At 38.5% G+C, this 18,858-nt stretch overlaps 1 protein-coding gene across 1 annotated transcript in view; it reads right to left on the reverse strand.

Annotated features, from left to right (window-relative positions):
• The window catches only part of LOC120783371 (vesicle-associated membrane protein-associated protein B-like), a 28,480-nt gene extending 13,028 nt beyond the window's left edge, over window positions 1-15,452 (reverse strand). The window contains exons 1-2 of the mRNA XM_040116327.1: window positions 15,201-15,452; window positions 3,422-3,574 (exon numbers count right to left, since the gene is read on the reverse strand). Coding sequence (XP_039972261.1) covers window positions 3,422-3,574; window positions 15,201-15,258 — 211 coding nt within the window. The 5' untranslated portion in view covers window positions 15,259-15,452. The remainder of the gene's footprint in view (window positions 1-3,421; window positions 3,575-15,200) is intronic.
• Between the last annotated feature and the right edge of the window lie 3,406 nt (window positions 15,453-18,858).

Consider the following 18,858-nt stretch of genomic DNA (forward strand, 5'->3'; position numbering starts at 1 on the left):
AACTTCTGACATATTCCCCAAAGAAGCTCAACATTTGTGGACACAAGGATTTTTTAAACATTCACGGCACATATTTTTCCACTGGATGCTGCTACATAGTACCAATCAAGCTCAGCAACATTCCTGTGGTCATGGCTACATTCAACATATACAGTTACAGCTGGGTTGAGCTTCAAAAGCACTGTGTCTATCCGTGTCTATCCTCAGCTACCCTGCCTATCTTGCCTCAATGAGAGTACACATCTATGTAGCTTTTGTGCTGCTTTTTAAAAAAAAAAAATTACAGGTCAAAAATACAAGACAAACTGGACTGCAGCAACTTACAGATCCTGTGCAAGCAAAAACTCAGTATAACAATAATTTTGCCTGAATACCCCAATGTGGATGATGTTATTTTGGGAAGGATTATTTGTGCTTTTAGAATATCTTTAGACAAGAACATTTTTATTAGTATTGTTGGTAAGAAAACCGCGAAGGGTTTATTTCACTTGGCTGAAACTGTCCGATATGTTGAGAGATTTTTATCAATTAGCTGTAACGCAGCTTTTAGGACCATCGAGAAAGAACAAGGCAAAGCTGCCCTGCAGAGTTTACTTGAAAACAAATGTTCTGTGTCTATTCAGTGCTACACAAAACACATTGTGCCTATCCTTGAGGTATAACAAATCACTTTTTTGAAAAAATTGTTTATTTCCTTGCAGACTTCCTCTTCACTGCTTTTGCCGGTGAACTGCTGCATTTTATCACCACCTGAAGATCAGTGAAATAGTGTGAATCCACTGGCTGGAATGTTTCTAAATGCTTTACGAAGGCAACTGGACTTGCTAGAGGTTCTTGAAGACGTGTCACCTCTCATCCGAAAGGCTTCAGTTTTTTCGGATGAATGGTGGAACGTCTTCAAGAACCTCAAGCAAGTCCAGCTGCACTTAGAAATACCATGACCTGGATGACAGAGAATCTTCTTAGACACTGGGAGGAATGGCTATCGTGTCACCTGCATTCTCTGGTGTGTGAACTAGACAGGAAAAATGGGGGTCCACTCATAAAAAACACTGCTCCACAAAACTGTGGAGCAGTGGTCCAAAAGCTCCACAGGGTACGTTTAAGCTATAATGCTATGCTACTATAACAAAAGTCAGCCAATAATTATTCCTACATCACATTATTGATATAGCAATGAGTTCTTATGCAATTCTTATGTTACAATTTAAAGGCCCTGCACTCTCTACTAGTCATTTTGGTAGATCAGACCTCTGCTTAGTTTGTAAGTGGTCAGACAAATATGGCTCCAATCCATTTTACCCTGCTTTTTTCATAGCAGCAAGATCAGGGGAAACACATTTAAATTGAGTGCAAACAAGGTGGCAGGTATGACACTGATTCTCTATCAGCTGATAATCAAACAGCAACAGGTAAGAGGAGATGCTGTGACAATCTTTTGACAGATTTTAAGTGTTTTAAGACAGTACAGTATCTTCACCTTTTGGATTCAGCCACAAAAAGTCATGTGAAATATGTGTTTATTAGTCTGTACTGTTTACAATGCTGTTGGTACACATGATACTTTCTTTATGTGCCACACAGAGCGATTGATTCTAGATGGCATAAGCGGCATGTGCCGTTTTCCATGCTGAATTGAGATGAGTGGGAAAAAGGCCCGACTGGCTCCGGGTTTGGAGCACCCCCATTAATAAAGGTGCGACAAAGCTAACAGGAGAGTCAGGAAGCTGTCAGTCAGTACTGCACACACCCACACTCTCCTGAGAAGAAGTGTAATCAAACAAAATAGGTCAAATCAACGGTGCGAGTCTACAATGCAGGGTCTAACTTAAACTTTGGTCTTTCCATCGAAGTATCATAATGTGTGTGTTCATATTAAAAGCACACAGTGCCTGCACACTGTTTTAGATTCTACAGGATTAGATTCTATTTGTGGCGGTAGCTAACGGGTAACTTCACTGACTTGGGTAGGGTTGATTACATATTGTGATTGGCCAGTGAGCCCAGTCCCAGCGCAAGCACGTAGCATGCTCTCATGTACACTCCAAATGACAGGCACACATAGAGGGCCTTTAAAGAAACAGACAGGGATGGTAAAAATTTTATGGTTTTTTTTTTGACGGTCAACCGATGCTGCAGGATTTCTCCCGGTCCTCCTGATGGCCAGTCCGACAATGATAGACAGGTCCGTTGTCAATGTGTTTGTGTGAGAGAGAGAGAGAGCGAGAGGCCGGGAGCAGAGCAAGAAGGGGCTGCGCGCTGCTCTTCAATGAAATATGATTTTACCCATTTGAGATAGTAAAAACTAGAATTACTGCCTCACGGTTGTATGCCTCTACCAACAACCGCAGTTGCAGTTTAAATCTGTCTGTCCAGACTCACATAATAAATGTAGTGAAGACTTCGAAGGATTTTCCCACAAGGTCTTCAGTGTATTTGATCATAATTAGCGTATGAATTCTTGCGTTATGGCCAAAAATGTGTTTTGACCTTTGTCCTTGAGTCTAAGTGAACTTTTGGGTAAATCTGAAGAAATTCCCTCAAGATATAAATATCGCATTCACAAGAATAGGACGGATGGATGGACAACCAAGAAGCATAGTGTCTCCAACCACGGCTGTTACCGGAGCGGAGGCATAAAAATTACAGCAAGTGACACAGTGGATTGTGCTGATTTGTCGCCACTGCTGAGAGCAGTTCCCCTGTGACACAGTTTGCAGTTGTTGACACCAGATAGGAGAGGTTGTAAAATAAGTCTGTGGCTGTAAATGGCAGAGGAGGTATAGTTTGGAAACGTTAGACTTAATCTGTCCCCCTCCAAGTATGTAATGGGAGAGGAGTAGTCTGGGTGTTTATGTAAAAAGTGCAAACCCATTTAGGATACTAGTGAGATAATAGTTTGCCTTCCTTCCATACACTAAGACATTCTCACATGCTTGTTTTTATATTAATCCAGATACAAATAAAACCAAAGTCAGAGATACTCAGATATTCAGTCTCACTGAATATGTAGCAACTGGGGCTGCAACCAATGATTATTTTCATTATAAATCTTGTAGTCTAGAAAATCTCAGCAAAAACAACAAATTTTCATCACAACTTACAAGAAAGGATACTTTCAAATTACATAATTTGTCTGACGTACAGTCAAAAAACCCAGATGTATACTGAAAAAGGAGCAAGACCCTCATGTCTGAGAAGCTCTAACGAGCAAATGTTTTGTATTTAATGTCATAAAAGACTTAGATAAAGATAAATGATCTAACCTGTCAAATTAATTTTCTGGTGGCTGACTACTTGTTTCAGCAACAGAAGCTGGTACATGTTAAAGTTGCCTGTATGTAAATAATAAGTAAATAAAGTTAACCGGCAGGCTACATTGCCCTACAGCACTTTCATGCCCCAGTTCCTCATTTATTACCTGATACATTGATTGAGGTGCCTGCATCGATGATTCCACTGTTTGGCCGCACACAGTACCGGCGCGGTGCTGTCGTCTTCACCTTGAAACACACATTCCTGTCTGTGGGGTTGGAGAGCTTGAGATTTGTGGTGACCACGTCTGAGAATGGACCTGTGAGGAAGGAAGACAAGATGGACCTTTAAATAGTCTGTTTTTTGACAAGGCTGTCTTGGGGTAGTTCAGGAAGTCATCTTTATGTTCTCTTTGACAATTACACAATGTCCCCCGGAGAGTGCGATCTTCAACAGATGTAAAAACAAAAAAAAGGATAATCAGTGACTGCTGAGGCAAAGTATAGAAAAAGGCGGACAATACCTAAACCGTACACGTCGCACTAAGTGGCAACAAATCAAAGTTACCTCATTTAAAACTGGACAGATCCATTTACATGTAGATGTTAGCCAAAGACACTCAAACAGTAATGATCTCACACAACACACACGTTAATTTCAAAGTTCAATTCGTCACTTAAATTGTTTGAATGCCAATTGGTAGAAGAAAATGACACATGTACACAGACTGATGGCGAATGAAACTGCCACTGGCGCAAACAACAAACGCAAACAAGCCCATAATGTGTGTGACCTGTGCAGTGAGAAAGAGACATACTAATCAAAGCAAATGAGTTTCTCCTTGTGAACTGATCAAAATGCAATAAAATGCAAATCCATCATACACATGTTACAGAAGAAGTACCAGGAAAAAACCCAGACAACAGTTTAAAAAGGAAAGAAAAATAAACAGCTAGCCTAAGGCAGACACAACAATTTGCGTTTACACTGACATAACAAAGAAGAAAGCAGAGTGGGAGTTTCATTTTATTGACTGGATGTAATATATGTCGGGCTGGAACTAATAATTATTTTCATTATCAAATAATTTGCTGTTTATTTTCTCAATTAATTGATTTGTGGTTTATTCTTTTTAAGAAAATGGTGAATTTCCTAAAGCCCAAGGTAACGTCTTGAGATGTCTTGTTTTGTCCAACCAATAGACCAAGACCCAAAGATATCCAGTTCTACAAAGGAAAGCCTCAAACTGTCATATTTAAGAATAAGGAATCAGTGAATTCCCCTTGAAAAATAACTCAAAATATTTATTATTATCACAACTATTTAAGATTAACTTTCTGCCTATCAACTAAGCGACTAATCCACCAATTGTTGCAGCCCTAACTATATGGTAACATTAATATTGAAACACTGTCTATCACAGTAGAAGACCAAATTTAGAAACATTTGCTAAATATTTAACACTGATTTTAACAAAAATACACTGTTTACTGTATATACAAAGCAGAAACAGGTTAATCAGAGCTTTTTAAACAATGGGTGTGCTCACATAAATTAGCTGACTGAAATGCCAGTGGTGAAAGAATATTAAAAATATTTTACTAGTATACTAACACATTTAAATGCGGTCTACCAATGCTTAACTGGATGCAACTTTAATTATAACAAAATCAATCTACTGCCCACAATTTGGAACTTCTGACACTTCTTTTCTTTATTCGACCTGACATTTGCATAAACAGGGTTTCGTTGCCAATTCAACTACTGCAGATTTTTGAAACATTTGACTTGAAGTGGTCCTAAAGATAAATATTTCCAGTCGGTTTCTCAAATCAAAACCCCAAATATTATGTCTCAGTAACACACCCTGTTGAGAAGTGGACTATTGTAAATATACAAAGGATGCAAACTAAGCCATCTGTTCTTTCTTTTTCTTTTAACATTACTCTGTAGATTGATGTAGACTACCGATGTCTAATCTATCCTCTTCATTAAGAAAAAAAATTCTAGTATCAATTTATAAAAAACCTTTAAAGAGTAAACTGGGTGTACAAATCTATAAATCCCAGGCTACAACTACTGCACTGCAATGAGCAGAGTAGCTGTTGCAGTTTGGCTTCAACTAATTACAGCTATCATTGTTGATGCAGGCCGCATCTCTCTGAGGCTCTCACAAGGCCAGAAGGATTAAGCTGCACAGTTTTGTCAATAATGCAGAAGCCCTTTACAACAAAAGCCAAAGCAAAATAACACTGTGCCAAATCTAAAAGGTGAGCTAAGGTTAAGTGACTTAACCATCCACGATGAAGGACTAGATTGTCAGTGTTTTTTTTTATGGAGTAAGTTAAGACAATAACTTTAAGTTAATTTTCAAAAGGTAATATTTTCAACATTTACTTTAAGACTCGGCAGAGAGCAGCTACGTCCAATTAGTATCTAATAACCGATATTGGTTTTGGTGGTCAAGATAACGCTCGACCTTGAATAATGTCTGAGGTTGAGGGAGTAATGAGAACTGAGGACATGAAGGACTAGAAAAGTGTGGGAGGCATGGGAATAACCAGTGAGTTCACAGAAAGTAGCTGTGTCATATCACCCGTCTAGACCTCCTATTCATAACTATATTCAAGTGCAGGATTTCTTAGACGTGGAGAATGTAAGACAAAATAGGAAATACATAAACTCAGATTGCCGGTATACTAGGTACAACTAGGTTAAAGTAATGCAGTCTAATGCACAAGTCATGAAATAAATCCTGCTTTCATGAAGGTTATAATGTTCAGTTTTTGTTCAAACTGTTTTAGAGAGGTGTTCAATCAACTGTATGGAGGCCGCAGTTTGTGGTGCTGAAATGTTTCTGTCATTTATTCTACACACACTAATATTATTCTCAGTATGATGCATCATAGTTTAACAGCACCACAAACTACAGCCTGCAAAATAACCATAAAGTTGTTCAATCAACACCCCTGTAAAGGGTCTAAACAAAAACTGAACATTATAACCTACATGAAGGTAGGGTTTATTGCTGGACAGTTATATTAGACTGCAATAGTTTTAGATATGTCTACCTAATAAACTGTGAACTGAGCGCGTTTGGTGGTAATGTACTATCTGGGGCCCAGTTTTGACAATGTCAATAATGTGAAATTTGTACGGTTAAACCCAAAACGGTCGATCAATACCTAAACAAGGGGAGATATCAGCCAGGAGAGTTATGTCTGTGATCAGACAGCAAATTAGACTTTGCTGGAAATCCCTCAGAACCCTTGAGGAATGTGAAAGTGTGAAATCATTAAAGTCTGAAAACCCATGAATTCCCTTCAACCTCAGCTACACTCTTTGATTATATCTCACATTAACATCACATTATCAAAAAAATAATTTGTTAAATGTCTGTCCCAGAAACACAGCAGATTCAGAATGGGAGAGGGACTAATGGTAGCTGGGTAACTACACTCCCACCTGCAAGCCAGGGGCAACGTGACCAACGGAGATAGCCGAAGGTGTCAGTAGGCAACCCTGTTTCCAACAGAATCGAATCAGTAAATTGTTCATAGACAACATATTTGTTTTCTGCCAAAATATCCGATCTTGCAGTATGATATCCACTTGTAGTGAGAACAGAATTATTACACTGTTTTATGGTATTTTTACGCACTCAAAGCAGTTGTTTTGGGTAACTGGGATTGGGTAATTTCTAAGGGACACTTTTGCAAAAGGCTACTTTTTGGCAGGTTTGTTAGCTGTCAATTTATGCTGTTCCCATCATCTGCTAAATGCTAAATGGATAATACACCAGCTCAGTTGAGCAGGCACAGTCTTCATTAATATTCATGATTTCCTTGATTATTTTTCTTGAGTTAACAGTCTCCCCTTTATTTCTCTTTTAAGTGTCCATATTATTACAGTGAAAACATCAACTGAAGTGTTTTTTTTTTTTGTTACAGGAAAACATTTGACTTAGTGGCGGGAACTTGTATTTTGTTTTGCAGAAAGTTTAGACTCTGCCTTCTCTATTGTTTTTCCTCTATCATATTTCTTTGCAACAACATATTCTCAATATCAATTTCTGTTTTCTGTAAACTTGGACTAATTTATATCATCTGTACACCGTGTAACACAGCCTCAGTGACATGAGAGCAGATGGTTACGAGAGCCAATAGTGTTTGGAGATTGATTAGACCCAAAACAGGAAATGTCAGCCCAAATAACAAAACAAAATGCCCATTCAGAGTGATTATCAGGCTTCCATGTTTTGGGTTGAATTGAACCAGTCCCATAATGTGGATTCAGATTAGCCTAATAATCAGACAATGCCATTTCTTTATTCAGTCTGATATTGTGCTTAAGTTATCGGTTTTTTGTTCAGGAGGATGTGTTATTTTGCTCTAACTAAACAGCATTAGGTGGGTTTTCCATCCAAATATAGCGCAAATTATAACCAAATTTTAAGAAATTTGGCAAACGAAAATGTGAATTAATGCACGTTTCCATCCATCGCTGTTGTGTTAATATTAGGAGTTGGTTCAGCTGGTAGCACTAATTCTTCAGTTGGGTGCCATTAAAACTACTGCAGAAGGAGGAGGCGCAACAAGATGACACCATTAAAAAAGTGCAAGTCAAACCTCAAACAGTGAAAAACAATGTAGAAAACATGATGGAAATGTGGAATTAATGTTTCTTTCATTTTTAATTTAAGGAACATAAGTTTCATTATCACTTCACATAGATCTTATGTCTTTTCAGGGGAGCAGTAGCTTCAGCTAACATATAAAAGAACTTTTCCACCTCTGCCAAGCATAAAAACGGTTTTTGTGATATTTCGAGATTTTTTCGAATTTCCAGAGGTTCCACTCAGGTTTTTTGATTCATGAATAGAAAATACGCATATAAACAAGTGGATGGAAGCCCGCCTACCAACGTATCTCTCCTGTTAATGTCATTTTTAGTCAACAGGAAGGCAATAGCAGGTGATAGTGATAGACAGACGTTTTTCAGGTCAGTTGAAGAAACATACAGATTTAAGAGTTGTTATTGCTATAAGTTGACTTAGAAAAATTCTAAGCAGCTGTATTCATCTCGTCGGCTGTCAAATGAGCAATGCACCAGACCTATTTGAAGTGCTGAAAAAAAGTTGTAGGCAGCCATTAAGAGGTCCAGAGGCACCAGATTAATAAGTATAAGTTTAAAGAGTAAAGATTAATAAGTATAGTTATTGCCCTCACATGTAATAACCACCACAACAGAAAGCAGCACCTCACACTCTGATTCATTCTAAAAAGGACAAGTGAAGTGACTGAATTTCCCTTTGACATAAAGTTGCACTGGTAATGACATTAACAGAAAAGTAAAATGTTTTGTATATGAGAGCCTAAGTGTGAGTACAGTAAGAAAAGCACCGATGCACTAACCCTGCCCAGACTTTAATGAGTCTTCTTTGACATCATCGGCACATTACACATATTGTAGGGATTGTACCCTTAATGGTCAGATATCTATAATTTAATTCCAACAAATTTAATTCTGTGCATTACTCATGTGCTCTCTCACAAAACCACAGTGTAACAGGCCGTTAATGTATTCCTGTTATTTCTGGCAACAGTATCTTTATTGACAGGACACTCCAGAAACCACATAGTGAAATGTATCCAGGTAGCTAACTGGCAAGCATTAGTCACTCCTGTGTTTTTTTCTGCTAGCTCTGGTGAAAGGAAAGCTAATTCATAGTCAAGTGAGGGGCAATGATGAATGAATGTGGGACTTCCCAAACTGAGTGGATACTGTGTCAATACCACACATTTTACATCAGTCAGACTAACAGAAACCAAGTTTAATTTTAGATCTTTACAGTATCGTTAAAACCATATAAAACAAATATTATTCATAAATGATGCTATGTCTATGAAGGAGGTCCAAATTTATTTGCACCCAATGTTTTTTTTGTTATTTTGCTGCTGCATAATAAGATCTGTAATTATCATACACATCATGGTTAGACACATGATTATGGGATGATTTGGGTTTTGAAACATTTTTGGTCTGGTGATGTTTACGCTGCTGAAGCAGTGAAAATATTTTTAGGAAAAGCACAACTCATGACTTCTTAGAAGTGTTGACAGTGAACTGAGCGTTTGTTAACCAACTTATCCAAATAAAATTTTAACTTGTGGTTTTATTCAACACTACAAACCCCACATCTTAGTAAGGCCAAGTTTTCTAATCAAGTATATTTTTCTAATGAAACAACAAAATAGGCCACTACAGTAGCTACTATGGTGAAGATAAGTTTGCAGTTGAGAGAGGCACACTCATGCGGCATGAAAACATGGAGCTATTTCAGAATTAGCACATATACCAGATTGAAGATAAAGTTTCAGCTCAGCAAATATCCAGAGCAACTGACACTTCCCTTACCGGTTGAGCAAAAACAGAGAGGAAATTCAGACCCTCACAAGCTTGGCTTGACATCTAAAGGCTTTTAATGAAAGGGACTCACGCCACCGACTGCTGTACACCTGATCTACTACTTCCTGAAAGTTTCTTGGGATACCATCCAACTCACAAAAACCACAAATGGTCGTAAAAAACTATTATGAAGAGCTGATATTGAGACTGTCGTCTTCCAAGGTTGGATTTTATAAATAGCAGATAAAAAGTGGGGAGCTGGGAGATCTTTGTAAAGATTTGTTAATATTACCCCTGACGAAGATGAAATTTAATCAAAATTGAAAAAGTCCAGAGCCTAACATTTGAGAGTATTTGGTCCACAGAGGCTCTGACCCAATGCCTAACAAGTTGTTACTGACAGGCCTACTCCCTATTTCCTACTCCCTATTAGTTTAACACTGCGTGTCTACATATTACTTGGGGCCTGAGTATAGGCATGGGATTTTTGGTATTGTCTAGTATATTGAGCAAGACACATAGTTCCCTCTGTCTGTTTAACACTCGACATATCTAATTTGACACTCTATGTGTGACTATATAGTGGTAATACTTTATTTTACAGGTCCCGTATTGTCCAGCTAATTTCCTGGAACTTTCCTCATAATTTGCTAAAAACAAGCTTGCATTTAGCAACTATTTATTTAGCTGTTTCCAAGAAAGGCCAACGCAATTTGGTCCTAATTATAAGGGAAATGAAGAAAGTGTTAAGTTTCTGCAGTTATTAAGTACCCACTCGTTAAATTTGAGTTTATAGGACAAAACGAGGAAATTATGCAGTAGGTAAGTGAAAAATAATTAATAAACAGATGTCAATACTCATTCTGAGTTTCCTAAAAAAACTAATATTGTGACATATATGCTGCATATTGGTTGAACTGCATGCTTACAGGTTTTCAGCTGAATTGGAAATTCCTTAGTTTTGTTTTTCAAACTGATTTGATGATCAACAAATGAAACACGATCTATGCTATCAAATTTCACAGGCTCACCAGTTACACTAACAAACATATTTCTGCGTAATTTCCACAGAACGGACCTGTAAAATAAAGTGACGCAGTTTGGCACATTTTCTATGTAATCAAGAACTGAAAATTTTGCATAATTTCTCAGTTTTTTCTTAAAATGTTGAATATAGCAAGCGTGTACTTCACTGGTAACTTAACTGGCAACTAACCCTTTTTTCATTGCTGTTATAATTAGTAACAAATTGCATAGGCCTTTCTTGGAAATATTATAGTAATCAAGAGCTAAATACCAGCAAATTTTTAAGGAATTCCGACAAAAAAATATATGGGACCCATAAAATATAGTGTTATAAATAAAGTGTTACCTATATACTAATTTCTGATTGGCTGGAATGTTTCCATTAAAATCATATAACAAGACACCTCAAACATGCTACCAGTCAACGGTTTCACCACAAGTCTGAGCACAAGGTATATAAAACTACAGGTAACCATAGCAACAGTGCTTCTGCTTCATGCTGAGTTACCAGTTAAAGGATAAAGCTGGTAATTTTTTTTTCATATTTTCAACAAATCCTATGAAAAAAACAAAACCAACAATACACGGATCATACTAACAAGTACTGCCCCATGACACAGTCCAAAAACTACTTGAAATATATGAATAAGCCACACATTACACCAGTAAATCCCACATTGTCCCAGTGCCATAAATACTCACAACCGTGTTGAATGTGTATTAATCTGTGGATGATATAGTCTCAACAAATGCACTATTTTCTCCTGTTTGAGGAGAATTTACTTGTGATCTGTTTAAAGATTTACTTCTTCAGTTGGAACAAATGGGCTTGAGGTTAAGTGCCACTGACAGAATTTGAAAGTTGGGAAGAACTGAGAAACATTTTGGGTGTTTTCACGGGATACCATGACAATAAATAAAACACTGAATAACGGCAGCCTTATTCCTGCATTCTCATTGGTGAAATGGACCACTCCATAAGTTAAATTGACAACAAATAAGCTTTAAAAACATCTGCCCAGTCCATTTAGACACAAAGGATATCACTGGTCCAGCAGCTTTTGTGAGAAGGTCGTCAGGCCTGCTTTGAGATCAGCCAGCGGTCAGCAGCAGACTGCCCTTTGCAATGACGAGTGGATGGTGTGATTTTTTTCACCAGACAACACTGGTTCAGCGCAGAGACCGCGTAATTATCATTGTTGTTGTTTTATAAACCTTTTTGGTGAAAGAATATATGAATAAATAAATAAAATAAAGGCCGCTTGGGCTGAATTTTGTAATAGTTTTTATTCACATGCATTTTACAGTTTGTATCTATTTTTAGTCGCAAATGCAACTGAAACGCTCGCACTGGCGAGCCCCGAATTCCCAAGCTCATATCGGACTCATAGTGACACTGTGACCCTGTGTCTGATACAAATTGGATACTTCATATCGTCAAAACACAGGCAGCAATAGCATAACAACACCTTAATGTGTTGTATACTGTTATAATGTGCTATTAGAGTGTAATCGGGCTGCAACTAAAAATTATTTTTAATATTGATTAACCTGTCGAATACTTTCTCGATTAATCTATCAATAAAATGTCAGAAAATTGTGAATTATGTCCACCCCAATTTCCCAAAGCCCAAGCTGACGTCCTTTACTGTCTTGCTTAGTCCGATAAACTGTCAAAAAACCCGAACATTTAGACGTGTTTCAGAGCGATCTCATCAGTGAGATGTGCACACAGGTATGAGGTAGAAAACAACCCAAAATGACTGAGAGCTTAAGAGGAGATCAAAATGAAAGGCTGTTTTTGTGCCTAAAACTGCACAAAACGCAAAAGTAATGATTATCTCAAGAAGGAAACCTATCTGTTAGCTCAGAGTGCAGAATTAGCTGTTAGCGCCAGTGATCTGGTCACAGTTCTGCATTTTATGAAGGCTGTGGATGGTTTTACACTGAAACTGCAGGAATAAGGACCAGTTTCAACGTGAGACACCTAACACTGTTACTGTGTATTTAAGCTGTGTAATGAATATTGCTCAGGCTATGTTTGACATGCGTTTAGAGCTTCAATTTGTGGTTAAAAAAAGGTATGCAATGCAAGGATGTATGTCTCTTACAAATTCACCTCCAAACAGTAATTTCACAGGTTTCCAGCAAGCTGCTTTATTTCTAAATAGGAAAATGTCTGTATATAAGCTGCTATGACATGGTGGAAATGTGTTTTGTACCCCAATGCTGTGCACGCATGCTCGATTGTTTGTAAATGGGAAGCTCATCTATTGAGTTTCCTTTTGTAAAAGATTACAGAAACCAGAACCGGAAATTTTTACATATTTTCTTAAATTAATGACTCTTAACAATTAATCAATTATCACAATAGTTCCCAATTATTTTTCTGTCGATTGACTAATTCTTGTCGATTGACTAATTTGCAGCTCCAATGGTTAGAAAGGTAATTCTTTAGCTGCACATTTGAGCACTAGATGCACAGTTGATGTCAATTTTCATATACAGAAATATAACTAACTCCCCATCTTATTCATAGTGTGATCGGTCAAATCAGTTTTGGTGTGAATCGCTGAGGTCTGAAGCTGATCGCTGACGCTCATCCAACTACAGTGAAGCTGACTGTCAAACATAGCCATCACTATTTGGCGCTGCTGGATTTGTTGGTAGTGTACTTCTTTGGTTGCTTCGAGCCTCACAACCCAAACACTAGGGGTGGGAGGATGAATCCTAGAAATACAACGCTCTGTTTTGAGTATCGATACTAGTGTCAAGAGGATTGATAAAATAAATAAATAATTAAATGAATAGAACATGGATCGAACACATTAGATCACATCCTAGACACATGAACACTCATCTTAGTGCTGCAATATTTGCATCCTTGCTGCTGTTGTGTTCATGTGTGCAGTGATGACCTCTTTCAGTTCAGACTATTCACATCATGAACATTTTTTAAATTGCCATTTATAACTGTTTTATGTTTAATCAGGCATGTGATTAAGTGATAAACAGAGAATAGTACAAAGAAATGCCTCATGTTTGGCGAAGTATCTTTTGGGGTATCACCTACCCCTTCCAAACACCACTGCTTGCATTGTTTTTGGGAAACTGACGGCTGATATCCCCATTACATTACATTACATTCATTTGGCAGACGCTTTTGTCCAAAGTGACTTGCAGTAAGTGCTTTCAAAACATGTATGAGCAAGAGCTAGATATCATCCAAAGAATATATATAAGTAAAAGCATGTTCAGTGCTACAGTACAAGTGCTTGGAGATTTTTTTTTCTTAGAAATAAGAAACAAGTAAGTGTTAGCTAGTACTGTAACAAAAATTAATTGGCATTTATTTTGATGATTAAATAATAGTTTTAGTAACTATTTAAGCAAAAAAGACAAATGTGGTGCTAATGTGTAGTGCTGTTTCTAGCTTCTCAAATACGAGGATCTGATGCTCTTCTTTGTTACACATTTTAGTACGCTGAATACCTTCGGATTTTGGACTGTTGCGGAATCAGAAGAAGACATTTGAAGATGTCACAATGTTCTGCGGGAAATTATAATGGCTTTTTCTTTCTTGAACAATTTTCTGGTATTTTATAAACAAAACAATCAATTGATTAATCGAAAAATTTACCTGCACATTAACAATCATTACTTGCAGCCTTGAGATATCTCCAAACCTCACTCCGGAGTAGAGTAAAAATTTGAGTGTGTTTTGAGGCTGTCCTCTAAACTATTAATAATTTTATGAAACTATTAAGCTTCTTATTCCTAAGCACAAAGGTGCAAGATTTCAAATGGTGTCAGGATGTCTGTAATCTGTTCAAAAACCGACACAACAGTACCCTATGTGTTTATGTAACATTATTTGGGCCTAAAGTAACCTGACATCTTGCAGCAAAATACCGAGCGTCACTCCAATGTCCATTAGCCACTGTAGAGCCCAACCGATAAGGAAGGTGGCATGCTGATGACCTGTAGCTAAAACATATTAAGTAGCAGCCGTTGCAGAGTTATCAGCTGTCAAGTTATTAAATGACAGCTGGCTGTCCAGCAGAGCAGAAAGAGAGCTAATGTCAGCTAGCCATACCTGCTAGGGATGTTGCAGCTTGTGTGCAATGACAGGTTATGATTTAAAGGGCAGTTGTGTTGTAACATGTTTATTGTGTTTTTATTGCCATTTTATAGTGGACGTGCGTTTCGTGTTTTGCACTTGGAGACTGTGTTGGAGGCTGCAGCATGAAAAGCATGACAAGGCCTGGCTAGCTTAGCCGTCGGAAGCTAATCCAGCTAGCTGGCTGTCAGTTGACCTGCCGTCCTCTTGGAGCGGTCTTGTTCTTTTCATACGCGGGCAATATTATCAAAATGTGTACTGCAGCTTCTCCCCGGTTTGGTTACCGTAACATTGGCCTGCCCCCCCCTCCCCCCCTGCGCCTAACCCTGCCGGCAGAGTCGCCCCCCCCCCCTCCTTCTCTCTTCCAAAGCCGGGCCCTCCCCTCTCTTACCTCTGAATTTCAGTTCGTGCTGAGGCTCCAAGAGCAGAACCTGTTCCGGCCTGGCCATATCCCAACAGCTGGAGCGGGGTTATCGCACTGCAACCAGTTCCTGTCGGTTACCCCCGTGTTAGGATGTTGTTGAGTGCCGCAACGTCCAGGGAGTTATTTTATCAATGAATTAGCGGTGGATATCCTGATCCGTTCCCCCCCCGGTCACTGGTGCTACTCGAGCTGCTAACGGCTGTTGTGATGCAGCAGGAAGGGAGTGAGAGACAGCCCGGTGACGTCACTGCCTCTGCAGCGAGAGAGAGAGAGAGAGAGAGAGAGAGAGAGGGGTGAGGTGGGGTGGACGGGTCGGGGGGGGGTGATGCCCGGTTGTACCCAGGGCTGGTGGAGGCCACCACCTCAGTTTTTAAGAAACCTCACTGTGATTTCTGAGTGAAAGGACGTGGCCAAAACACGAAGGTACTGCGGTTAAAACGCTCAGATCCTTTACTTAAGAGGTTGGCTTCACAATTGTGCAAGTGTGTCTTAAAAGAATAGCCAGGTGCCCATTTCTGCACACTCCCACACTGCCATGTAAAGTTTAATTATAATATTGATACTATTGAAAATGAACCTTTAATTATTACTGGTGTAATACTTTACAGCCATATTTCCCATTAACCACATAGTTTTACATGCTTTAAAAAGAAAGTGATTTGGATTTTTTAATTAGAACAAATTTAGTGTATAGTCAGAGTGGATAATTTGAATATATACTGTACTGTGCAAAAGATTTAGGCACTTTAGAAATTCCGCAGCATGACCGCATATGGCCAGAGTCCGGGAAGAACTATCTTCAGCGACAACAGGAGGAGTCCTGCAACAGACGGTCTGGCCCGCAGAGAGCCCTGATCTCAACGTCGTCATGGAGTTAGTTTGGGATCACGTGAAGAGACAGAGGACACTGAGACGGCCTAAATCCACAGAAGAGCTGTGGTAAATTCTCCAAGATGCGTTGAACAACCAACCTGGAAAAACTGTGTTCAAGTGTACAGAGGAGAACAGGTGTTGTTTTAAAGGCAAAGGGTGGTCTCACTAAATATTGATTTGAGTTAGGTTCTTTCTCTCTACTGCAATTTGTATGAAGTTAATAAATAAAAACCATTCATGGCATTATTTTTGAAAGCTTTCTCACTGTACTTTTAGTGCCTAAAACTTTTGCACAGTACTGTGTACAGTCTATATGACTTTACTGGGGTTTAGATGGGGATTTGGGTGGGGGGTGTCAAAAAAGTGTTCTGCTCTCTCAGCACTATTCAAAGTGCAGTGAAAAGCCCTCTGCCAGTCAAACACACATCTCAAGTGTCATATTCACATATATATAGCCAGGCGGTTGGCTACCAACTGAACAACACAACCAATCACTAATAACACTGTCACTGTGTCCCCAAGGAACAAGTTAATGAAACATCTCTCTTTGGCCTTACTCAAAGGCAGTACAAAACTACACATGGACACACACACACACACACAGGCCATATGCAGGACTAGAGGAGGAGAGAGGATATTTTTGTCAATCTTTTATTAGTAAACAATTGACAATTCCCTTTTTACACATTTGGAAATACACTGCAAACAAGTGTTTTCAGGCATTTTGTTACAATCAATATGAAACATAGTAAAAAGCTAAATATGGTAACTACAGTGCTGATGGTATTACTGCAAATGGTGAACAAGTCTATTGTGGTCACAAAACTGGCTTACAATAGAATATAGTCATTGATTTGTGTGCAATTTGATGGTATTTACACTGAAAAATATACATAATATAGATTAATCACATTCCCAGGGCCAGCCCAAGACTAATGGTATTTTTCAATGCAAAACTGGCATCACAAACCATCCATGTCTCCTGTTTCCAAATAAGGGAAAAACATGTGTCATCCTTATCAAACTTCAAATATTTTTAAGCATTTTATGTGATTAGTACTTTAAACCATTATATTACATCAACAATAAAAAAAAATGGTTACTTATGAATGATGTAGTAAAATGGTTTTGACATTATATGGCACCATGTTCTTCGAAGCAATAAGAACTGAGCAAACAGTCAAAACCAAAAATAACATCATGGGACATTAAGAAAGTCTGACACCTTTACAAGAACGTTTCATCAAGTGATTTCACAGAGACATTACCAGGCTGTAGATGGAGTGTTAGTTAGTAATAAGAGCCAATTAATACAAACAGTCGGTCATAAGTGCAGCTTTCAAAGTACCAGAGTGTTTCTCTTTTTAATATGATTGCTGATGCTTTAGTAAATACTAGCTAGAGTTGGCATTAAGATGTAGTGCTGGATGAATTATCAAAGACAGCAGAGTGAATTAAAAGTTTAGGTTTTGACCTAGAATGCCACTCTGGTTTTTCCAGGGATTTGGTTGGCTCCATCACACAAGCACAAAATGAGGTCAATATAAACTTGTCATTATCATCGGCTGGAGACTGTTTGCACAAGTGTATGCCATGCTGTGTGAACATACCACTCTGTAGCTGATTTCTTGGATTAGGTCACATTTTACCTTTGTCATAACAACAATTATTGCACTCCATAAGAAAAATCCTGAAAAATAGGCAGCGCTGCTTAGCACAGAACTCATCAATAACAGCTACCTTTAAGATGCTTAGATGCAAAAAAAAAAAAATTCTTGCACGGACAGAGAAGCACACAATTCATATTTATAAATGTGCAGATGCAGTGTAATTAAGCCCACATTTGTATTTTTTGGCAACTTTGAAAAGAGGTTTGGGGCTAAAGGGACTCATGAGAAACAGACAATCATGAAATTACACAGAACTATTAAATCAGTTTAGGCTCATGGGTCAATTGCTACTAAAGGTCAATTAAGCCAATATAAGAGGGAAGGGAGACTACTGTACAATAGCATAAGAATCACTGAGACATAATAGTTTTTGTAAATGGTAGAGGCGATGATAGGTCTCTGTGAAAGCTGTAATATATTGCACCATAACGGAAATCTGGCCCTACAGTAAGAGCCTGGAATTTAGGGGAACATGACAGAAGTGAGAGAAAGGAAAGTCAGAAAGCAGACCTTGGGAGAAAGTGAGTACAGTAATTCAGAGCAGAATGGAGACTAAAGTTCATCAAGGGGTCAGCATGTCGACACGGTGCCGCATCGAATTTTCCACCTATAACCTTCTGCTAAAGGGGAGATTTAAGCTTTCAAATCTGAGTTTCCAGCTCTCACTGTTTGTCATCACAGGCCAGGTAGTAAAAAAACGCTGGATATGCGATTGTGTGATTGTGTGTGTGTGTGTGTGTGTGTGTGTGTGTGTGTGTGGGGGGGGGTATTTATGGAACAATTTGGCAATGCCTCACAAAAATCGACCTCTCCTGTAAAACTGCTGTTTAGTATCAGCAAAGGACTGAAGACAGACGGGCTCGCCAGTGAACAGTTAAAATGAGATTTGAGAAAATAAAGCTCAAGTAATATTTGGAAACAACCGGCAGGACACTCTGTGTACTATGGGGTGCTTCATATACACAAGTCTGTTCATAGATCTTCAGTAATTACAAGTGGAAATGTGGAACACATGAGCATCTGGGACTGTTCTCATGAAAATTAACTTCAAGACTACCAATAGAGTCAGCCTTTTGTGCCCT

Source organism: Xiphias gladius, chromosome 21 (assembly GCF_016859285.1).
Source record: "Xiphias gladius isolate SHS-SW01 ecotype Sanya breed wild chromosome 21, ASM1685928v1, whole genome shotgun sequence".
Classification (NCBI taxonomy): Eukaryota; Metazoa; Chordata; class Actinopteri; order Istiophoriformes; family Xiphiidae; genus Xiphias; species Xiphias gladius.